The sequence below is a fragment of the Phoenix dactylifera genome, chromosome 8, assembly GCF_051530095.1.
Source record: "Phoenix dactylifera cultivar Ajwa chromosome 8, Ajwa_hap1_PhDact_Kaust_v1.1, whole genome shotgun sequence".
Classification (NCBI taxonomy): domain Eukaryota; kingdom Viridiplantae; phylum Streptophyta; class Magnoliopsida; order Arecales; family Arecaceae; genus Phoenix; species Phoenix dactylifera.
Genome location: NC_143197.1, coordinates 29,764,357 through 29,778,502, shown reverse-complemented (window position 1 = coordinate 29,778,502; position 14,146 = coordinate 29,764,357). Strand labels below are relative to the sequence as shown.

Genomic DNA, 14,146 nt, shown 5'->3' with positions numbered 1-14,146 from the left:
TTTAGGCAGCTACCTTCGTGAGGATTTGAAATGTCAAATTCATATTTAACATTGGTGCAGTATGCTGGGAGAGATACAGACTACAGGTACAACTAATTAGATTTGAATTGAGATCATCAAGATTTTGACTCTGTTCTTATATGGATGTAATCATAGTTGGGAACACCATTTGGCAAAGGTATTAATAAAAACCCTTGCTTGGTGGAATAAGATTGTCCGCATGCATGCTATGATGGGGGAGCCCCCATCAACTGGTGCTATGCTGCTTTTCCTGTTGCGTTTATTTTAGATTCTGTTATGTTTCAAGGAACGATATGTTAGAATGTAGTAGTCCATGTGTTGTAGTATTTCAGTTTCTCACCATAGCAGTGACCACATTCCTTATATGTTTATATTTTATCTTGAGCCACATGGTGATGAATGTTGCACATTCCACATACTTTCTCTTGTTGCTCTTGACTTGAATCAATCATGCTATAACAGAGCCATATTTCTTGGGTGCGCAATCATCTTCAACATTGGCATTGCCGTCCTTGTACTTCACTCCCAATTAAGTAGTGCCTTTGGGATTTGTTGTTGCTCTCCTTTGGTTGCCATTACCAAGGTTCATCTTCATCTTGTCTTGCCTATGTTGGTGCTTATTCACTGTTTTTAGGCCTGGTCTACTTGATCAGACTTCATCCTCTATATGCTACAAATCACCGTCAGTATTGATCACTTTGTAAAAACTCATAGGTACTTTGCTGTTTAAAACTGTCCCTGTAAGAAAATACAACTACTACCCTTCTAGAAAAGATTGTATCATTTGCTCCACCAATATGGATGGTCCAAGAACAAAGTAGATACTGAAGCCAAACTCAGATTGATGAATTAATGAAAAATAATTATAGTAGTGAATTTGGTGCCTGAGGATCTCGGATGGGGCTTATGATGGTGGGCAAAGCACGGAGCAAGGCACCAGTGGTGCCTTGGACTGCAGCAAGGATGGAGGTGTAGCCGTGGCAATCCGTCTGGAAGAGGTGGAGCCACAGCGAGGCTTCATGGAGGCCTTGCAAGTGCTTGGTCTCACCCTTATCATCTCAACGTCAGAAGAAATGTGGTGTATGAGAGATAAGAGAGGGAGTACAGTAATGAGATCGCTGACAGTAGCACGAATGGGGTGTAGCCTCGTTCAAGGAGGAAGTGGATCGCCCATGATCCAGTAAACCCACTGCCATCTGCGACACGAAAGCTCCCTTCGTTCAACAACTCCAGTTTCTCTTGTTCTTCCTCCCTGCTTCATCTTTCCTTGCTTGTGGATCGGAACCAAAGTTATTAGTGTCAAATCACTCAACTCCCTGGAGTTCAGCAGTCACAGGATCGGAGAATTGTGAGCAGCATGTGATGCTCCCTGTGATATTCTGCTCATGGAGGGAGACTGATTCGTTTCGTCTCGAGAATTCAAATGCTGCACGGGATTACTTTATATCCCATTTATAGGCCTGGAGTATCGGAATTGGGAAGTAGAGTAACACTGGAGCCATAAATAAGACCCATACACACAAGCAATATTGAACAAAGAAACCAGTATCCCAAGGAAAGAACAGGATAAAATTTAAACACATCAAAGTTGGTACGAGCATTAGCGTTGCTCGTTCAGCTAAAGCTAGCAACATATTCTGCATGAACTGGTGCACACAGCATATCCTCTTCACTAAGAAAATGTACAGCGGTAGAGATTACAGTCATGTGCCATGAGTCCCATAATTCTGCCACAAGGGACGGTGTTCAAGTCTTGTGTACTCATGGTATCAGACATCCTGCATGGTTTACACGAGATATAGAGGTACAAATGCAGCAATAGTTCAGGAGATGAAATCCTTGCTCTTAAGACTCTCCACTGCGTCCTTGATAATTTGCTCCATGGAGTGGAATTCCATACCCAATTCAATCAGCTTTTTCGATGGATATTGGGCTCTCAGTAGCCCTGGTTGGGTATCCTTTGGAAATCTAGAAGACAGAAACAAAAAAAGAAGTGCATCAGAAAAGTTAATATGCCATAATTCTCGATGCTTAAAAGTTGAACAAAGAATCGTTTAGCTCTGGCCAAGTTACCTAGTTTTGCCTATTAAAGCTTTTCCTTTCTAAGAGAATCAGGCTCATACCTGGGCACTTTGTATTCTGGGTAAAGTTCTGCAACTTTGGATGCAAAGTCGCTCCAATGTGCGATGGACTCAACACATAAGTGCCTTCCAGATGCTGATGTATTTTCATAAACCAGGATATGAGCCAGTGCAACATCTTTGACATGGACCGATCCCATGTAAAAATTTGCATACTCTTCAGAGCAGCCTGCTACCACACCAGCAATCAGTGTCAAGTCTCATCGTATTAATGTTCTTAAAAGGATTGATAGGGTAATTATTGTTTCATAATCTTCAGGTGTTTAAAGATACTATAGCATAACCAGTTGGCCAACATTTTACCTGAACTAGACTAGCCCTACAAGTTTAGAATTCAGGAAATGTAAAGAATAGCTAGGAGCAGGACTTGAAGTTAAAACAGAAAGCAATAAACTTTGAACATTATTCACGTATCTAAAACAATGGGATTGAGTCAAAACGCATCTGATTTCACATATTTTTCATGCTAATAGAAAATTATCATATCTTTTGGTATGAGTAGTCAGCATGCCAACTACACTTGTGTGGAACCATCGCAATTATCCATACAAGTATATGATCAAGCAACCTAACTGAATGCAGAGTTCTGCAGAAATCATACATTTGAAATAGCTAATCTCCTCAATATTCATATTTTGAGGACTTGCACTAAGGATAAATTGATGTTGCTATATGCCAAACCATCCCTAATAAGACAAGTGGAGCTATCTTTAAGAACTCGGATGAAGTTCGAGCCAAATATATGACCAACAAAAAGGGCCCAAATATCTGCACAGCACTATGGTGGGCGGTGTTCACCAACAAAAAGGGCCCAAATATCTGCTCAGCAATATGGTGGGAAGTGGGCACAGAGGAGTTTAAACTTTCTATGAATCTAAAAGAGGTGGGGATGCAACACTGTAGGGCAGATCTATGACATGAAAGCATGTAGTCTCAGTGAACAGAGAACTTCAAACAAAGTCAAGTGAAGATTGGAGAAAGTTTAACTTGTACTGATGCAATGAGGGTTAATTGCACTAACCTCTTTCATATTACCATATGCCTTTGCATTTGATGTCTTGAACAAAAATTGATCCAGTCCAGGCTAGAATCTATAGAATCCTAATGCACATTATTCAAAGCAAGAATATAGGAAGAACAATGAGTGAATCGAACAGTTACAGCCAAAACAAAGGTGTTTTTTATTTTAGTGTTACAATCTCTAAACAGTACTCTGATGAAAATTATTAGTTAGATAATGGCTAAGATCCTCAGAGCAATTAATGAGAACTTTGATGGAAAAAGGAGCTGCTAAAAATGTTGAAAAGGATTGTGAACATATTAGACAATGTAAAGATCGATAGGGAAAGAAAACAAGAAAGGTGTGGTTAGAAAAACCTCTAAACGATTATTGAAAAGCAGGTGGTACATAATGGAAAGTGATGGAAGAGCGTTACTCTTCCCTCTGCTAAACAAGTCTGAGACAACAACGGCCGATGCAGTAATAGATTACTGTTCGGGTGCTTACAAAATCTATGAAAATGTTGATTGTGATGACTCTCATAAAGGAACACAAGCTTTCTTCGCCACTCATTCATCAACAGTGGCTTCAGTATAATTGAATGAAACAACAAGGTATACCACAAACGAGAAGTTGTGGGTTTTGAATTTGAGTGGCATTGCCCTCAGTATTTTCAGCCCCTTATTTACTCCAGATAAAAACTCCTGGTTTTGCAAGCACAGACTCAATCTGCCTGGGTTGCCCATGTTTCGAATGGAAAGGCCGCTTTTTGTCACTTTCTTTTTACCGATTAGCGAAAATGGGTTCTTTTCCCGCCCCCCGACCAAAAACACTTTTTGATCATTCTGCTCAACCAAAGTCTTTGGAATAGACAGGATCGAGGCTCTATATAGATTACCATGGCCGAAAGTTTGGATTTCATGAGGGCTATGCCAGCCAAGGTCAGCCATTGATTTGCCCATCCATTCTTCCGGATCCAAAGTAATTTAGGTGGGGTGGGCGTGGGCGAGGTGACAGGGGCCTCCCCTATCTCTGCCCCCTCATTCCCCACCAAAATAAATAAATAAACAAATAATAAAGAAAAGAAAAGTATACCACAAACAATAAAACATAGAACTGAATGAGGAGAGGAAGGTAGATCTTTAAAGGTAGATCTAAGTAGACTGACGGCTGCTAAGGTTGATAATGATAGTTATAACAAGCTGATGTGGAGGTCAAACATAGTCAATCATAATAGTTCATTTTAGGACTGAGATGCACTTGAAAATAAGCTGATTTATCTGAGCTCTTTGAACAATCTTTTTTTTTTGGGAGATCGGGAGGGTTCTACCGTATACCCACCCCACCTTTGGAGGCTGGCACCAACTAGAATCGAACTCTTGCACATTTGCTCACGTAGCAAGGGGTGACACTATTTGAGAAAGTGCTTAGTAGCTCAAACAATCAAGATTTGAAATCAATGCTTAATTAGTAGAAAGGCGGGATAAAAGAATCATGGTATGGTATCACACTTGACAAGTTTATACCCCTAGGACCACATAACAAAGGCAACTACTTTGTTCAAAGTATCTTTTTTAAATCTTTGGTTATTAATTGGATCTTACCATTTAGAAACTATCAAACATGAAAATTTACTTAAATGCTTTACAATGTTATAAATTGTGAGAATTTTCAAGTACCAGAGTAGATTTTGGGTTCTCTCTCCAGGTCTATATGAGCTCAAATGAGCAAATTTACCCAATGTAGCATACTAGGGTTGTTTCAAAGCACCATTTGAAGCATATATATATATATATATATATATATATATATATATGAGCTAATAACTGTCTGAGATAATGTTAACACTAATTTGAGTTGAGTATGAGTGCTTCTATGTCGTCAATATCTCTCAAACCAAATGGCAAATGAATCAAGTGTACAACCTATTCTACCTGATGGCACAACTTATGTCAGTAAAAAGAGTCAGCTTGGATGTTGCTGACGATGTATGAAATCTCCTTTCGAACTCTTAAAACTTTACCCTTGAACAGAACATGGAAGTTACGCATGATCTGGTAAATCCAAGAATTGAATGCAGATATTCTGAAACATGAAGGCTTTGTTTACTCATGCAAGAAAAAAGGGCAAGGAATAAATACTTGATGTTAAGAAATGAATGGAGAAAAGATAATAGAAACAAGAATTTTCACTTGGTTGATATTTGAGATAGTGTATGAGGTATCCAGATCAACATATTATTTACCCTCACAATCACAACCTAAATTGGTCGCTTGTTTTTCTGCCTCTAGATTTTCCTTTTCATTGCCAAACATTGGGAAAAGTAGATTCTCCATAAACAATTTTTTTCTCTCTCACTTTCTCTGCGGCCAAACAGAACCTTAAACTTTCAGAAATCCACTAGGATCTTTTGCTAAAAATCACCTCAGACAAAACAAAACAGTCTATATACGCAGTTCGGCAGCACATAAGTAATGATAGAACAACAAGTCAGTAATTCGATAACATTATATACCATCATCATCAGTTTAGCAAGAAATAATTGCAAGTACCTTCAAGAAGTCGGAACAGCATGGCCATACTGGCATTGATGCTCGGTGGAATGACTGGACCCATCACCGTGCCGGGATTGACCACCACTACATCCAATCCATTCTCCTTGGCGAATTCCCATGCCGCCTTCTCTGCCAAAGTCTTCGAAGCAGGATACCAAATCTGAAACACCAAATCGTCAGAAAAAAAAAAAAATCTAATGATCCCAATTAATGGGATTCTTTTAATCGAGGACTCACCTCGTTCTGCTTGCAATAGTCGACATCGGTCCAGCAATTCTCGTCCTTGACCACGTCAGCGGGCCAGCTAGGGCTGGGGACGATGGCCGAGATCGATGACGTCACCACCACCCGCTTCACTCCGCTCTCCTTTGCCGCGCGGAGCACGTTCAGAGTCCCTTTCACCGCCGGGTCCAGTAACTCTCTCTGCTCCACCCCGCCAAAATTAAAGAAGGAAAAGAAAAATCGTCAGGCGAGTTTGAAATCGGCGACCGGCAACGGCCGACCGTGGGATCTGGCGAGGAGGTCGACCTCGGGATCGTGAACGCGGTCAACGATGCAGGGAGAGGCGAGGTGGAAGACGCCGACGGCGCCTCGGATCGCGGCGTGGATGGAGGCCGGGTCGAGGAGGTCGATCTGGAAGAGACGGAGCCGCGACGCCTCCGCGCCCTCCATCGCTCGCAGGTGCTTCGTCTCGCCTTCATCCTCTGCCCACAGAACAGCTCGATCACCAAACTCCCTCTCAAGCTCCAGCAAAATAAGTATCCAATTACTCGCTTATATATATATATATATATATTCTCGAGGACATTATGAACAAGTTAGATCTTGGTCGGACAACTAAGAATGGGGTTTTAAATCGGAACAAGAGAAAGGAGGAGTACCGAGATTTTTGACGGTGGCGTGGACTGTGTAGCCGCGGCCGAGGAGGAGGCGTACGAGCCAGGATCCGATGAACCCGCTGCCGCCGGTGACACAGACGCTCTCTTTCTCCGACATCTCTCCGGCCGCCGTCTCCGCCCCTCTATCCTCCTCCGGCTCCACGGCCACTCACGTTTTTATGTTCCGGGGATGCGTCCGGGACGGCGGAAACGAGACGGGGACCTGAACCGTGGTTGGACACTGAAAAAGGTATGTCGCGTGGAAGTGCCGGAAAACCAGCACATCTACGGAGAGCCACTTTTGCCTTATCCATTTAGGGTTTTCTTTTATAAAACCCTATATTTAAAAAAAAAATATACCCACAAGTTAGGAATGACTTATAGTGTTGCTTTATGGGCCTGCTTGGGCTTAAGATATTTTAATTTTTTTTTGTAATAAAAGAGCTAACATGCTTAGATAATTGCTTTCTAAGCTTTATAATAGGGGGCTTAAGCTTAACCATTTTTACATTCTAAGATAAAGAGTTAAATGAGCATAAGCACTTTATGGGCCGATAATAATGGGTTGAACTTACCTCTAACTAGATAGGGGCATCATAGAACTATTAAGCTTTTCTCTTCTTACCTTCCTTTCTTTTTTGCCCTTTTTCTTTTGTTTTTCTGGGAGAGGGGGACATGGGGGTTAAAAAGAAGAGAGAGCTCCCAATTGTTTACAATTTTTCTTTCCCTTTCATATCTAGAAAGCACAGGCTAGCTCCAGAACTAGGATAATTAATGGAGGCTTAACTCAGAGCTAGAATTTGGTATTTGTATTTTGCATGTGGGAGAGGAAATATTAAACAACATGATCTAGTTAAAGATAATACCGGTGGTTCAACATCGGCCCATCATTCTTTAGCATGAAAGAACTTTTATAAACTGCAACATTTTTCACATAGGATGATAGGAAGCTTGAGACGTGTTTTATTTTTGTGGCTGAAAATTTAAAATTTCTAGAAAAAAAATAGACCTTGGCCAAATTAAATTATATAACTGGCATTTCTTTTCTCCTCTTTTTTTTTTAAAATTAATCTGGCCTAACTAATATCTTTTTTGCAATAGAGATTCTTCCTCATTTCCAACTAACCTTTTGTTTTCCTCCGCGCATATATATAGGAATAGGATAGATCCTAGTAATGATTATTTATTCCAAGAATTATGATTTTGTTGGGACTAGAGAAATGATGTAGCACACAAGTAGGGCTGGAAATAGGCTCGGGCTGGGCCAATTTTGGGTCGGGCTATGGGCAAGGCCCGCAAATATTTAGAGCGGATTTAGGCTTAAATAATAGAGCCTATTGATTTTTTACATCAGGCTAGGATATATCATTAGCCTGCCTGGCCTGGGCCTGGGCCGAACCCAAGGCTGAACAAAGTCCGAAACAAAGCTCGAATTTAGGCCCAGACTCGGGCCGGTTTAATTCCAAAATGGGTTCATCCTCCTTAGCGGCTCAGTCTGACATATTAGGCCATTTGGTTGAAATCATGGCCAACCCAATTCCCAAGTCAAAATCATCGGTCATTTGCTAGGGTTCTCAACTTCTTGTCTCTTCGCCTCCACCACCACTCCAGTCCCTCATTGTCGGTCGCCAGTCGTATGTTCAAGCAAAGCGAAGGTGAGCCCCCTATCATCGGTCGACCATGGTTTCATTGAGGTACCATGATCTCATCTCTCTTTCCACTCTCTTTCATCTTCATTCTACGTAGGTCCTCTCGCCATTTTTCTATTGCTCCATCACCATGATGTCTAATGGCCGACTACAGTTCCATCACTGTGATTGGCCCAGCCTGGCTATCTTCCCATTAAGCCATCAGCTGATGGGGCTAAACCCCACCTCCATTGCCAGCCCTGCTGCTGCCACCGTCTTTTTGAGCAACATTGGTGGCTATAAACTTCAACATCGTCTTGCTCGTACCATCATCGGACTTCCTAGTTGCCACTGCTCCGTCTTCATTCCAGTGCCGCTCTGATGTTCGAGCCGGAGCCAGGCCAGCCAATTCTCAAAAGTGGGACTGATGGTGGCGGATGTCAGAGGTTTGGCCGGGGCAAAGAAGGAGAAGGGCTCGGGCGTGGAGTCAAACTTAAGCATGACCATTCAAAGTTTCCTTCGTTCAGCATGCTTATTGATTATTCGTACACAAAAGCCAAATTTGTTTTAGAATATCACATGGAAGCCCTCCATAGTCCGTATGAACAATTTTGATCAAATTCTTCTGTTATTTGGTTGTTTTCCTAAGTTACTGCATTTTGTTTCCAGGTGCGTTGCTCCACTGTATTTACATCCTATTATTAACTTGACGCACTATTTTCTATATGTCTATAGTAAAATTCGAACAACTATTCATTGATTTGCAATGCCATGAGAGAGCAGGAACAAAGACTCCAACCTTCTGCGTGATCCTTTCAATTCTGCAGTACAAAATATGTTTCGCGATATGACTTGCATCTCAGCTCCAGATGGTGAAGTTCAGATTCACCAAGATGACACATATAATTCTTATTGTAAATGTCTACTGCATGTGAAGGCAGGCTTGACCATCCATATGTTGTGAAATTGGAGGGATTGATTACTTCTCAGACGGATGGCTCCATAGTAAGGATTGGCAAGCTTATTTTAATTGAGGACAACCGAAATGTCTAAGTTTAAAGCACCTTGGGTGACAATTATCTATAACCCTTTCTTGAAGAATAATAAAGTAACATCATTTATAGAGAAAATTATGAGTAATGCTAACGAACTCTTGTTATATGCATATAAACAATTCGCTCACTATGTGATGGAAGGGGATTGATGCAACTTATAACTCATTGGATTTATTTTCGAGCACGAGATTGATTGATTATAGAATTGTCAAATCAGAAATGGTGGATCCAATGATTTTTTTTGTGTATGCATAGCGGGTACCTTGAAGCATTTTCTAAAAGTTATAAATCCAATTATTACAAGATAAAGAGTAATTAAGACAATATTACCAATTTACTATTTCACACTTCAAGAAAATGAAGTTCATGTGGCCTTCTTTATATTATCCATTTGTATACCAGAAGCAAATAATAGCCTGGCGAAGTTGCCGTGAGGCAAGAAACATACTATAAGCTTTGCCTTCTCCAATGACACACCCTTTTTTAAATTCAGTTTCTTCTTACCAAATCTTTCTGCAGGTTCTGATCCTTGCAATTATATGCATTGCGCACGGTGAGAAAAACTTTATTTCTTGATGTAATTTAAGCCATCCTTCAAAAAATTCTTCTATTTACATATCACATTTGATAGCCAATATCAGATATTTGTTCTATTTCAATCAATCAATACATGACAAATAATTTGCTTAAATCCAATGGCAAAAATTACCTAAACCGTCAGTCGCATTTTTTTTTTCTTTGGAGCGTTTTACGTGCTATAGATATGCTTAATGCAAGTTTAAATAGTATGCTTTAACAATTATTCAGAAATATAAAATAAAAAAGAAATTATTCTCAATTTGTTTGTGCCAAGAGTCCTTGGGATTAGGGTTTTTTTTACTCCTAATTATATATTCTGATCATCCAAAATCCTACTGCTGTCCTGGGAAAAGCTGTGGCCATAATTTGGAGATGGAAAACTATTTTCAAGATGTTCTTAGAGTATTTGATTTAGTTTTTTCTGCTGGTTCTCAAGATTTGCAATATCATAGCAAGTCTTTCCGTGGTTTCAAGCTGTTTACCATTTTGACATTAGATGACAATCCTCGTTGCATTCTATGATTCATCCTTTAAAATTGTAACATGCAAAATAACTGTGGTAAAACCTAGGAATGATAAATATTTCAGCATATGGCTTTCAATCCTTGCAGATCTTAGAACTTTCAGCCAATTCTCATTGCCCTACACAGGAAGAAAAAAAAGAGAGGGAGAGAGAAAAGGAAATTATGTTGGAGAGCATAAACATCCAGTGCCAGCCCACAGATTAACAGATCACATCATCATTTTAGCTAGGGGCATGTTTCAACTCAGTTTTATTAAATTTAGAACTTCCCACAAACGTTCCAGTCCAGCATAACATTTAAACATAAGTCCACAGCTTGTGGATTTAACACCCGAAAAGAAATTCCTTGCTGAAAAGTATGATTGATTGCGAATAATATTGTTGGGAAGACTACATAAAGATCTTATTAGACAGCAAACATAGCATCTATGCATCGACAGCAAACATAGAGCCTATAACCTCAAATGTTAATGCAGGGAAAGCCCCCCACCATTACATCAGGCTAGACCTAATAAATAAAACACACTTCATTTCTTGCACCTCATGCAGCAGCATCTTCTTCATGGAGAAGCATCTGATCAAAATGCCAAACGCCTGGCACAAAAGAAAAAAAGAAAGAAGAAAACATACATGTAAGAACCACAAGAAGAATTATAAATCTAGATCTGAAAGCGGAGCAAAGAAATTCATTAATTTTGTGTTACCATGTCCTTTGCCAACCCTTCTCAACTGAGCGACATATTCAGAGATCTTCTTGATGGCTTCTACCTGGATAAAGATGTGAACAAGGAAATTTTGATCATTTACGAGCTCAATGCAATGTAATCAACAAAAACAGATGCAATAAGCAGTTTGTTCTTAATTAGTAAAATCACAAAAAGTTGGATAAGGCACCATCGACATAGATTTCATACATAGAGGACCATGCAATGAGTCCATGAGCTGAGTCAATACCATCCAGAAGTGGATATATGTAGTCTGCTACCAACAACCTATAAGCCATCTACTTTTTAAATGGTCAGGACCATTCAACTAGAGAAGGGCTGTACTGCAGCTATGATAGATTGGCCTTTAAGAATTTCTTCCCCCTTCTTTTGAGAGGAGATTGGCAATAGAGATGGGTAAGAGTGATGGCAGTATTAGAGGAAACTAATTCCACATTGCACTAAACTACCGCATGATTCCAGAATGAGTCGCATTAAGCTAAAAGATAAACAGAAATTAGGGAAGGTAGGCTCCACCTGCTCTCCAAGAAATTCACTCTCAATGTATTCCATCATCTGAGGATCGTTGCATCTTTCTGCCACCTGTTCATCCAATATCATATTTAATTAAAACAAACCAGAATCCATGCTTGTCTTAAATTTTAACTGATGTGATAAAATTGGCAGGAAGAATTAGGGTCACTTACACTATGCACGTTGAGAAGCTTCTCGTTCGTCAGCTTCTCAAGAGACAAAGCCAACTCCATTGCTAAAACAACCCATTAGTGCATTAGAACAGCGTAAAGGACAAAGGTTGATGCAACATGAAAAAGAAAGAAAGCACAAAAGCAAAAATACATAAGCACAATTTGTTGAGTAGTTTTATCCAGAGAAAGGATCAACTACCTAAACCTAATATAACTCTGAGAGATGTCCAATAGCTTGGTTTAGCACTTCCACAAGACTCAAAGATGAAGGAATTAAACGTCATCAACGAGATGTTTAGATCCACCTTACAAGTACAGATATGTGTTTACAAAAAATTACACTTCAATGATAGTTTCAAAAGACATAATCGAACAAAAGCTTTAAAAGCATATCTAATTTATTTAACCATTAAAAAAAAGCCCTGTCCCCCACTATGTGATCTGAGTGGGTTTTAAATATCTTTCTCCGTCATTGATTTCTATCAAAAGCTACATCTTCTAACACTGCCAACTAATTAGGAAAAGAAAACTTTCCCAAACCATCACAACTTTCACACAGGTAATCCTAGGCCTTCCTCTCCTTTATCTCACCACACAAAAATGCTATTGGTACTATTATAATAATGATGATTAAATCCTAACAAATTTTTAGCATCCCTAAATGCTCAGCACACGCAATGATAAATTATTTTATCAGGGACATCAAAAAATGACAACTTTTATTATTGATTCACGCCGTAGATTGATGTCATTTGGAGGTAATAAACACATAAACTGATAAAACCAACAGAGGAAAACTTACCATACAAAGCATCCCCTTTCTCAGGGTGATCAAACTCAGTTAAGGGCATGATAATGGATTGAAGCTTCACTCTTCCTCCACGTTTGTTCTAATTACACCACCATCAGTATTAGCCATCAGAAACACAAAACAAAGCACAGGAACACGCTAGCAATTGTTTAAAAAAGAAGAAAACATCCATAAGACAAACAAATACTTGGTAAATCATCAGTTTCTCTGCATGCTCCCGTTCCTCTTCACTTGATTCTTTGAAAAACCTAATACAAGAAGCACTATTATATATCTTAACATAAAGTAAAGAACAAGATGGGATGTTTGTTGAATTTATCTAGGACTTACTTAGTGAAGCCTTTTAGCGCGACATTATCCCGATCAAAGTAAGCGAATAAGGCATGATAGACATAGGAAACATTGTACTCCACACTGAAATTAAAACGGAAAAATGATTAGAGATAATTTTATAGGTCTTGGACGCTTGCGATCAGAATTACTCATGCTAAACAGCAAAGGTAGATGAGTAAGAGATGTAAAACCATTACTGAACTGAAAATTAATAAAATCACAGAGACAGTTTGCAAGGGAATGTAGCACCGCAAAATAATAAACAAGGCGAGGAATTTTTTAACAAAAACCTCTGTTTCTTCTGAAAAGATCGGAGTAATCCGAGTAAATAACTAGATATGCAGAAGAAAACAGGGGAAAACAAAGCATTCCAACAGACCTTACACCCAAAAGCTCTATACTTTGAAAAGAATCACGGTTACCCAAAAGAAGGGGGTAAAACCCTGAAAACCAAAATAAAAAAGAGTAGTTGGGTACATAATGATAACACCTCAAAACCACAAGGCGTGGATATGTTCAAAAAAAAGAAATCTTGTAAACAAGACTTAAATAATTTCTATTAATCCTAGAAATCTAAAGAAAAAGCCGAGCATCTGCAAAACAACCATAGATGACATCCAAAATCCACATCTTTTCGTAAAGAACCGCCACAAACAAAAGATATTGGAAAAGAAACTGCAAAACAATAAAGATCTCACACTACTTGAAAAAAAGAAAGCAAAAAACGGTGTTTTGAACCCAGATTAATCGAGAACAAGAGGGTAAAAATAGACGAACTGACATAAAAACGTGAGAAAAAAAAAAAGTGAACCCACTTGATCTGCTCGTTGATGGCAGCCTCACACTCATCAGAATACTTCTGGCGACCAATGGACTGGTCAGGAAGGAGAGGCACGAGGAAATGCTCGTGCTTCAGCTCCTCAAAGGGCTCGAATATGACGCCGGTGACGGCCTGGCTGTCGGCCACGGCCACGACGGACCCATCCCTCGCCATCCTCCGAGGAAACCTCAAAACGGAGCTCGGAGGGGCAAAGGATCCGCTGAAGCCGGCCGGAAAAGCATTAGAGACCCCCAAGGAGGGCAAGAGAAGAGAGAGAGCAGAAGAAGAGGCCTTTACAAGCATGGCTTCGGCTTCGGTAAGAGAATAAGAAGAAGAAAACAGAGCAGAGATGGAGATGAGCAAGGGGTGCGGGGAGGAAGAGGGGAGGGGG

The 14,146-nt window shown here is 39.9% G+C and overlaps 2 protein-coding genes across 3 annotated transcripts; both read right to left on the bottom strand.

The window, feature by feature from the left end:
- Positions 1–1,550: 1,550 nt before the first annotated feature.
- On the bottom strand, positions 1,551–6,911 carry LOC103722393 (phenylacetaldehyde reductase). 2 transcript variants are annotated; one of them, XM_039124949.3, is made up of 6 exons: positions 6,599–6,911; positions 6,246–6,421; positions 5,955–6,140; positions 5,715–5,877; positions 2,145–2,331; positions 1,551–1,989 (listed from the first exon to the last, which is right to left on the bottom strand). In XM_039124949.3, the coding sequence occupies exons 1-6, from the start codon at positions 6,711–6,713 to the stop codon at positions 1,845–1,847; spliced, it is 972 nt and encodes a 323-aa protein (XP_038980877.2). In that variant the 5' UTR covers positions 6,714–6,911; the 3' UTR covers positions 1,551–1,844. The 2 variants fall into 2 exon arrangements, with proteins under 2 accessions (XP_038980877.2, XP_038980875.2); XM_039124947.3 differs by having other exon boundaries at positions 6,246–6,490; positions 6,599–6,892.
- Positions 6,912–10,726: 3,815 nt separating this feature from the next.
- On the bottom strand, positions 10,727–14,146 carry LOC103722395 (ferritin-3, chloroplastic-like). Its single transcript, XM_008812937.6, has 8 exons — positions 13,751–14,146; positions 12,933–13,016; positions 12,790–12,850; positions 12,594–12,681; positions 11,792–11,853; positions 11,622–11,687; positions 11,085–11,148; positions 10,727–10,974 (listed from the first exon to the last, which is right to left on the bottom strand). The coding sequence occupies exons 1-8, from the start codon at positions 14,056–14,058 to the stop codon at positions 10,922–10,924; spliced, it is 786 nt and encodes a 261-aa protein (XP_008811159.1). The 5' UTR covers positions 14,059–14,146; the 3' UTR covers positions 10,727–10,921.

Coding starts and splice junctions, on each gene's coding strand:
- LOC103722393 (XM_039124947.3), bottom strand. CDS start 6,713: ATGTCGGAGAAAGAGAGCGTCTGTGTCACCGGCGGCAGCGGGTTCATC. Junction 6,141..6,245: donor ACCGCGTTCACGATCCCGAG/GTCGACCTCCTC, acceptor GGGGTGGAGCAG/AGAGAGTTACTGGACCCGGC. Junction 5,878..5,954: donor ACTATTGCAAGCAGAACGAG/GTGAGTCCTCGA, acceptor TTGGTGTTTCAG/ATTTGGTATCCTGCTTCGAA.
- LOC103722395 (XM_008812937.6), bottom strand. CDS start 14,058: ATGCTTGTAAAGGCCTCTTCTTCTGCTCTCTCTCTTCTCTTGCCCTCC. Junction 11,854..12,593: donor GAAAGGGGATGCTTTGTATG/GTAAGTTTTCCT, acceptor GGGTTGTTTTAG/CAATGGAGTTGGCTTTGTCT. Junction 11,149..11,621: donor GTGAATTTCTTGGAGAGCAG/GTGGAGCCTACC, acceptor ATCTTTATCCAG/GTAGAAGCCATCAAGAAGAT.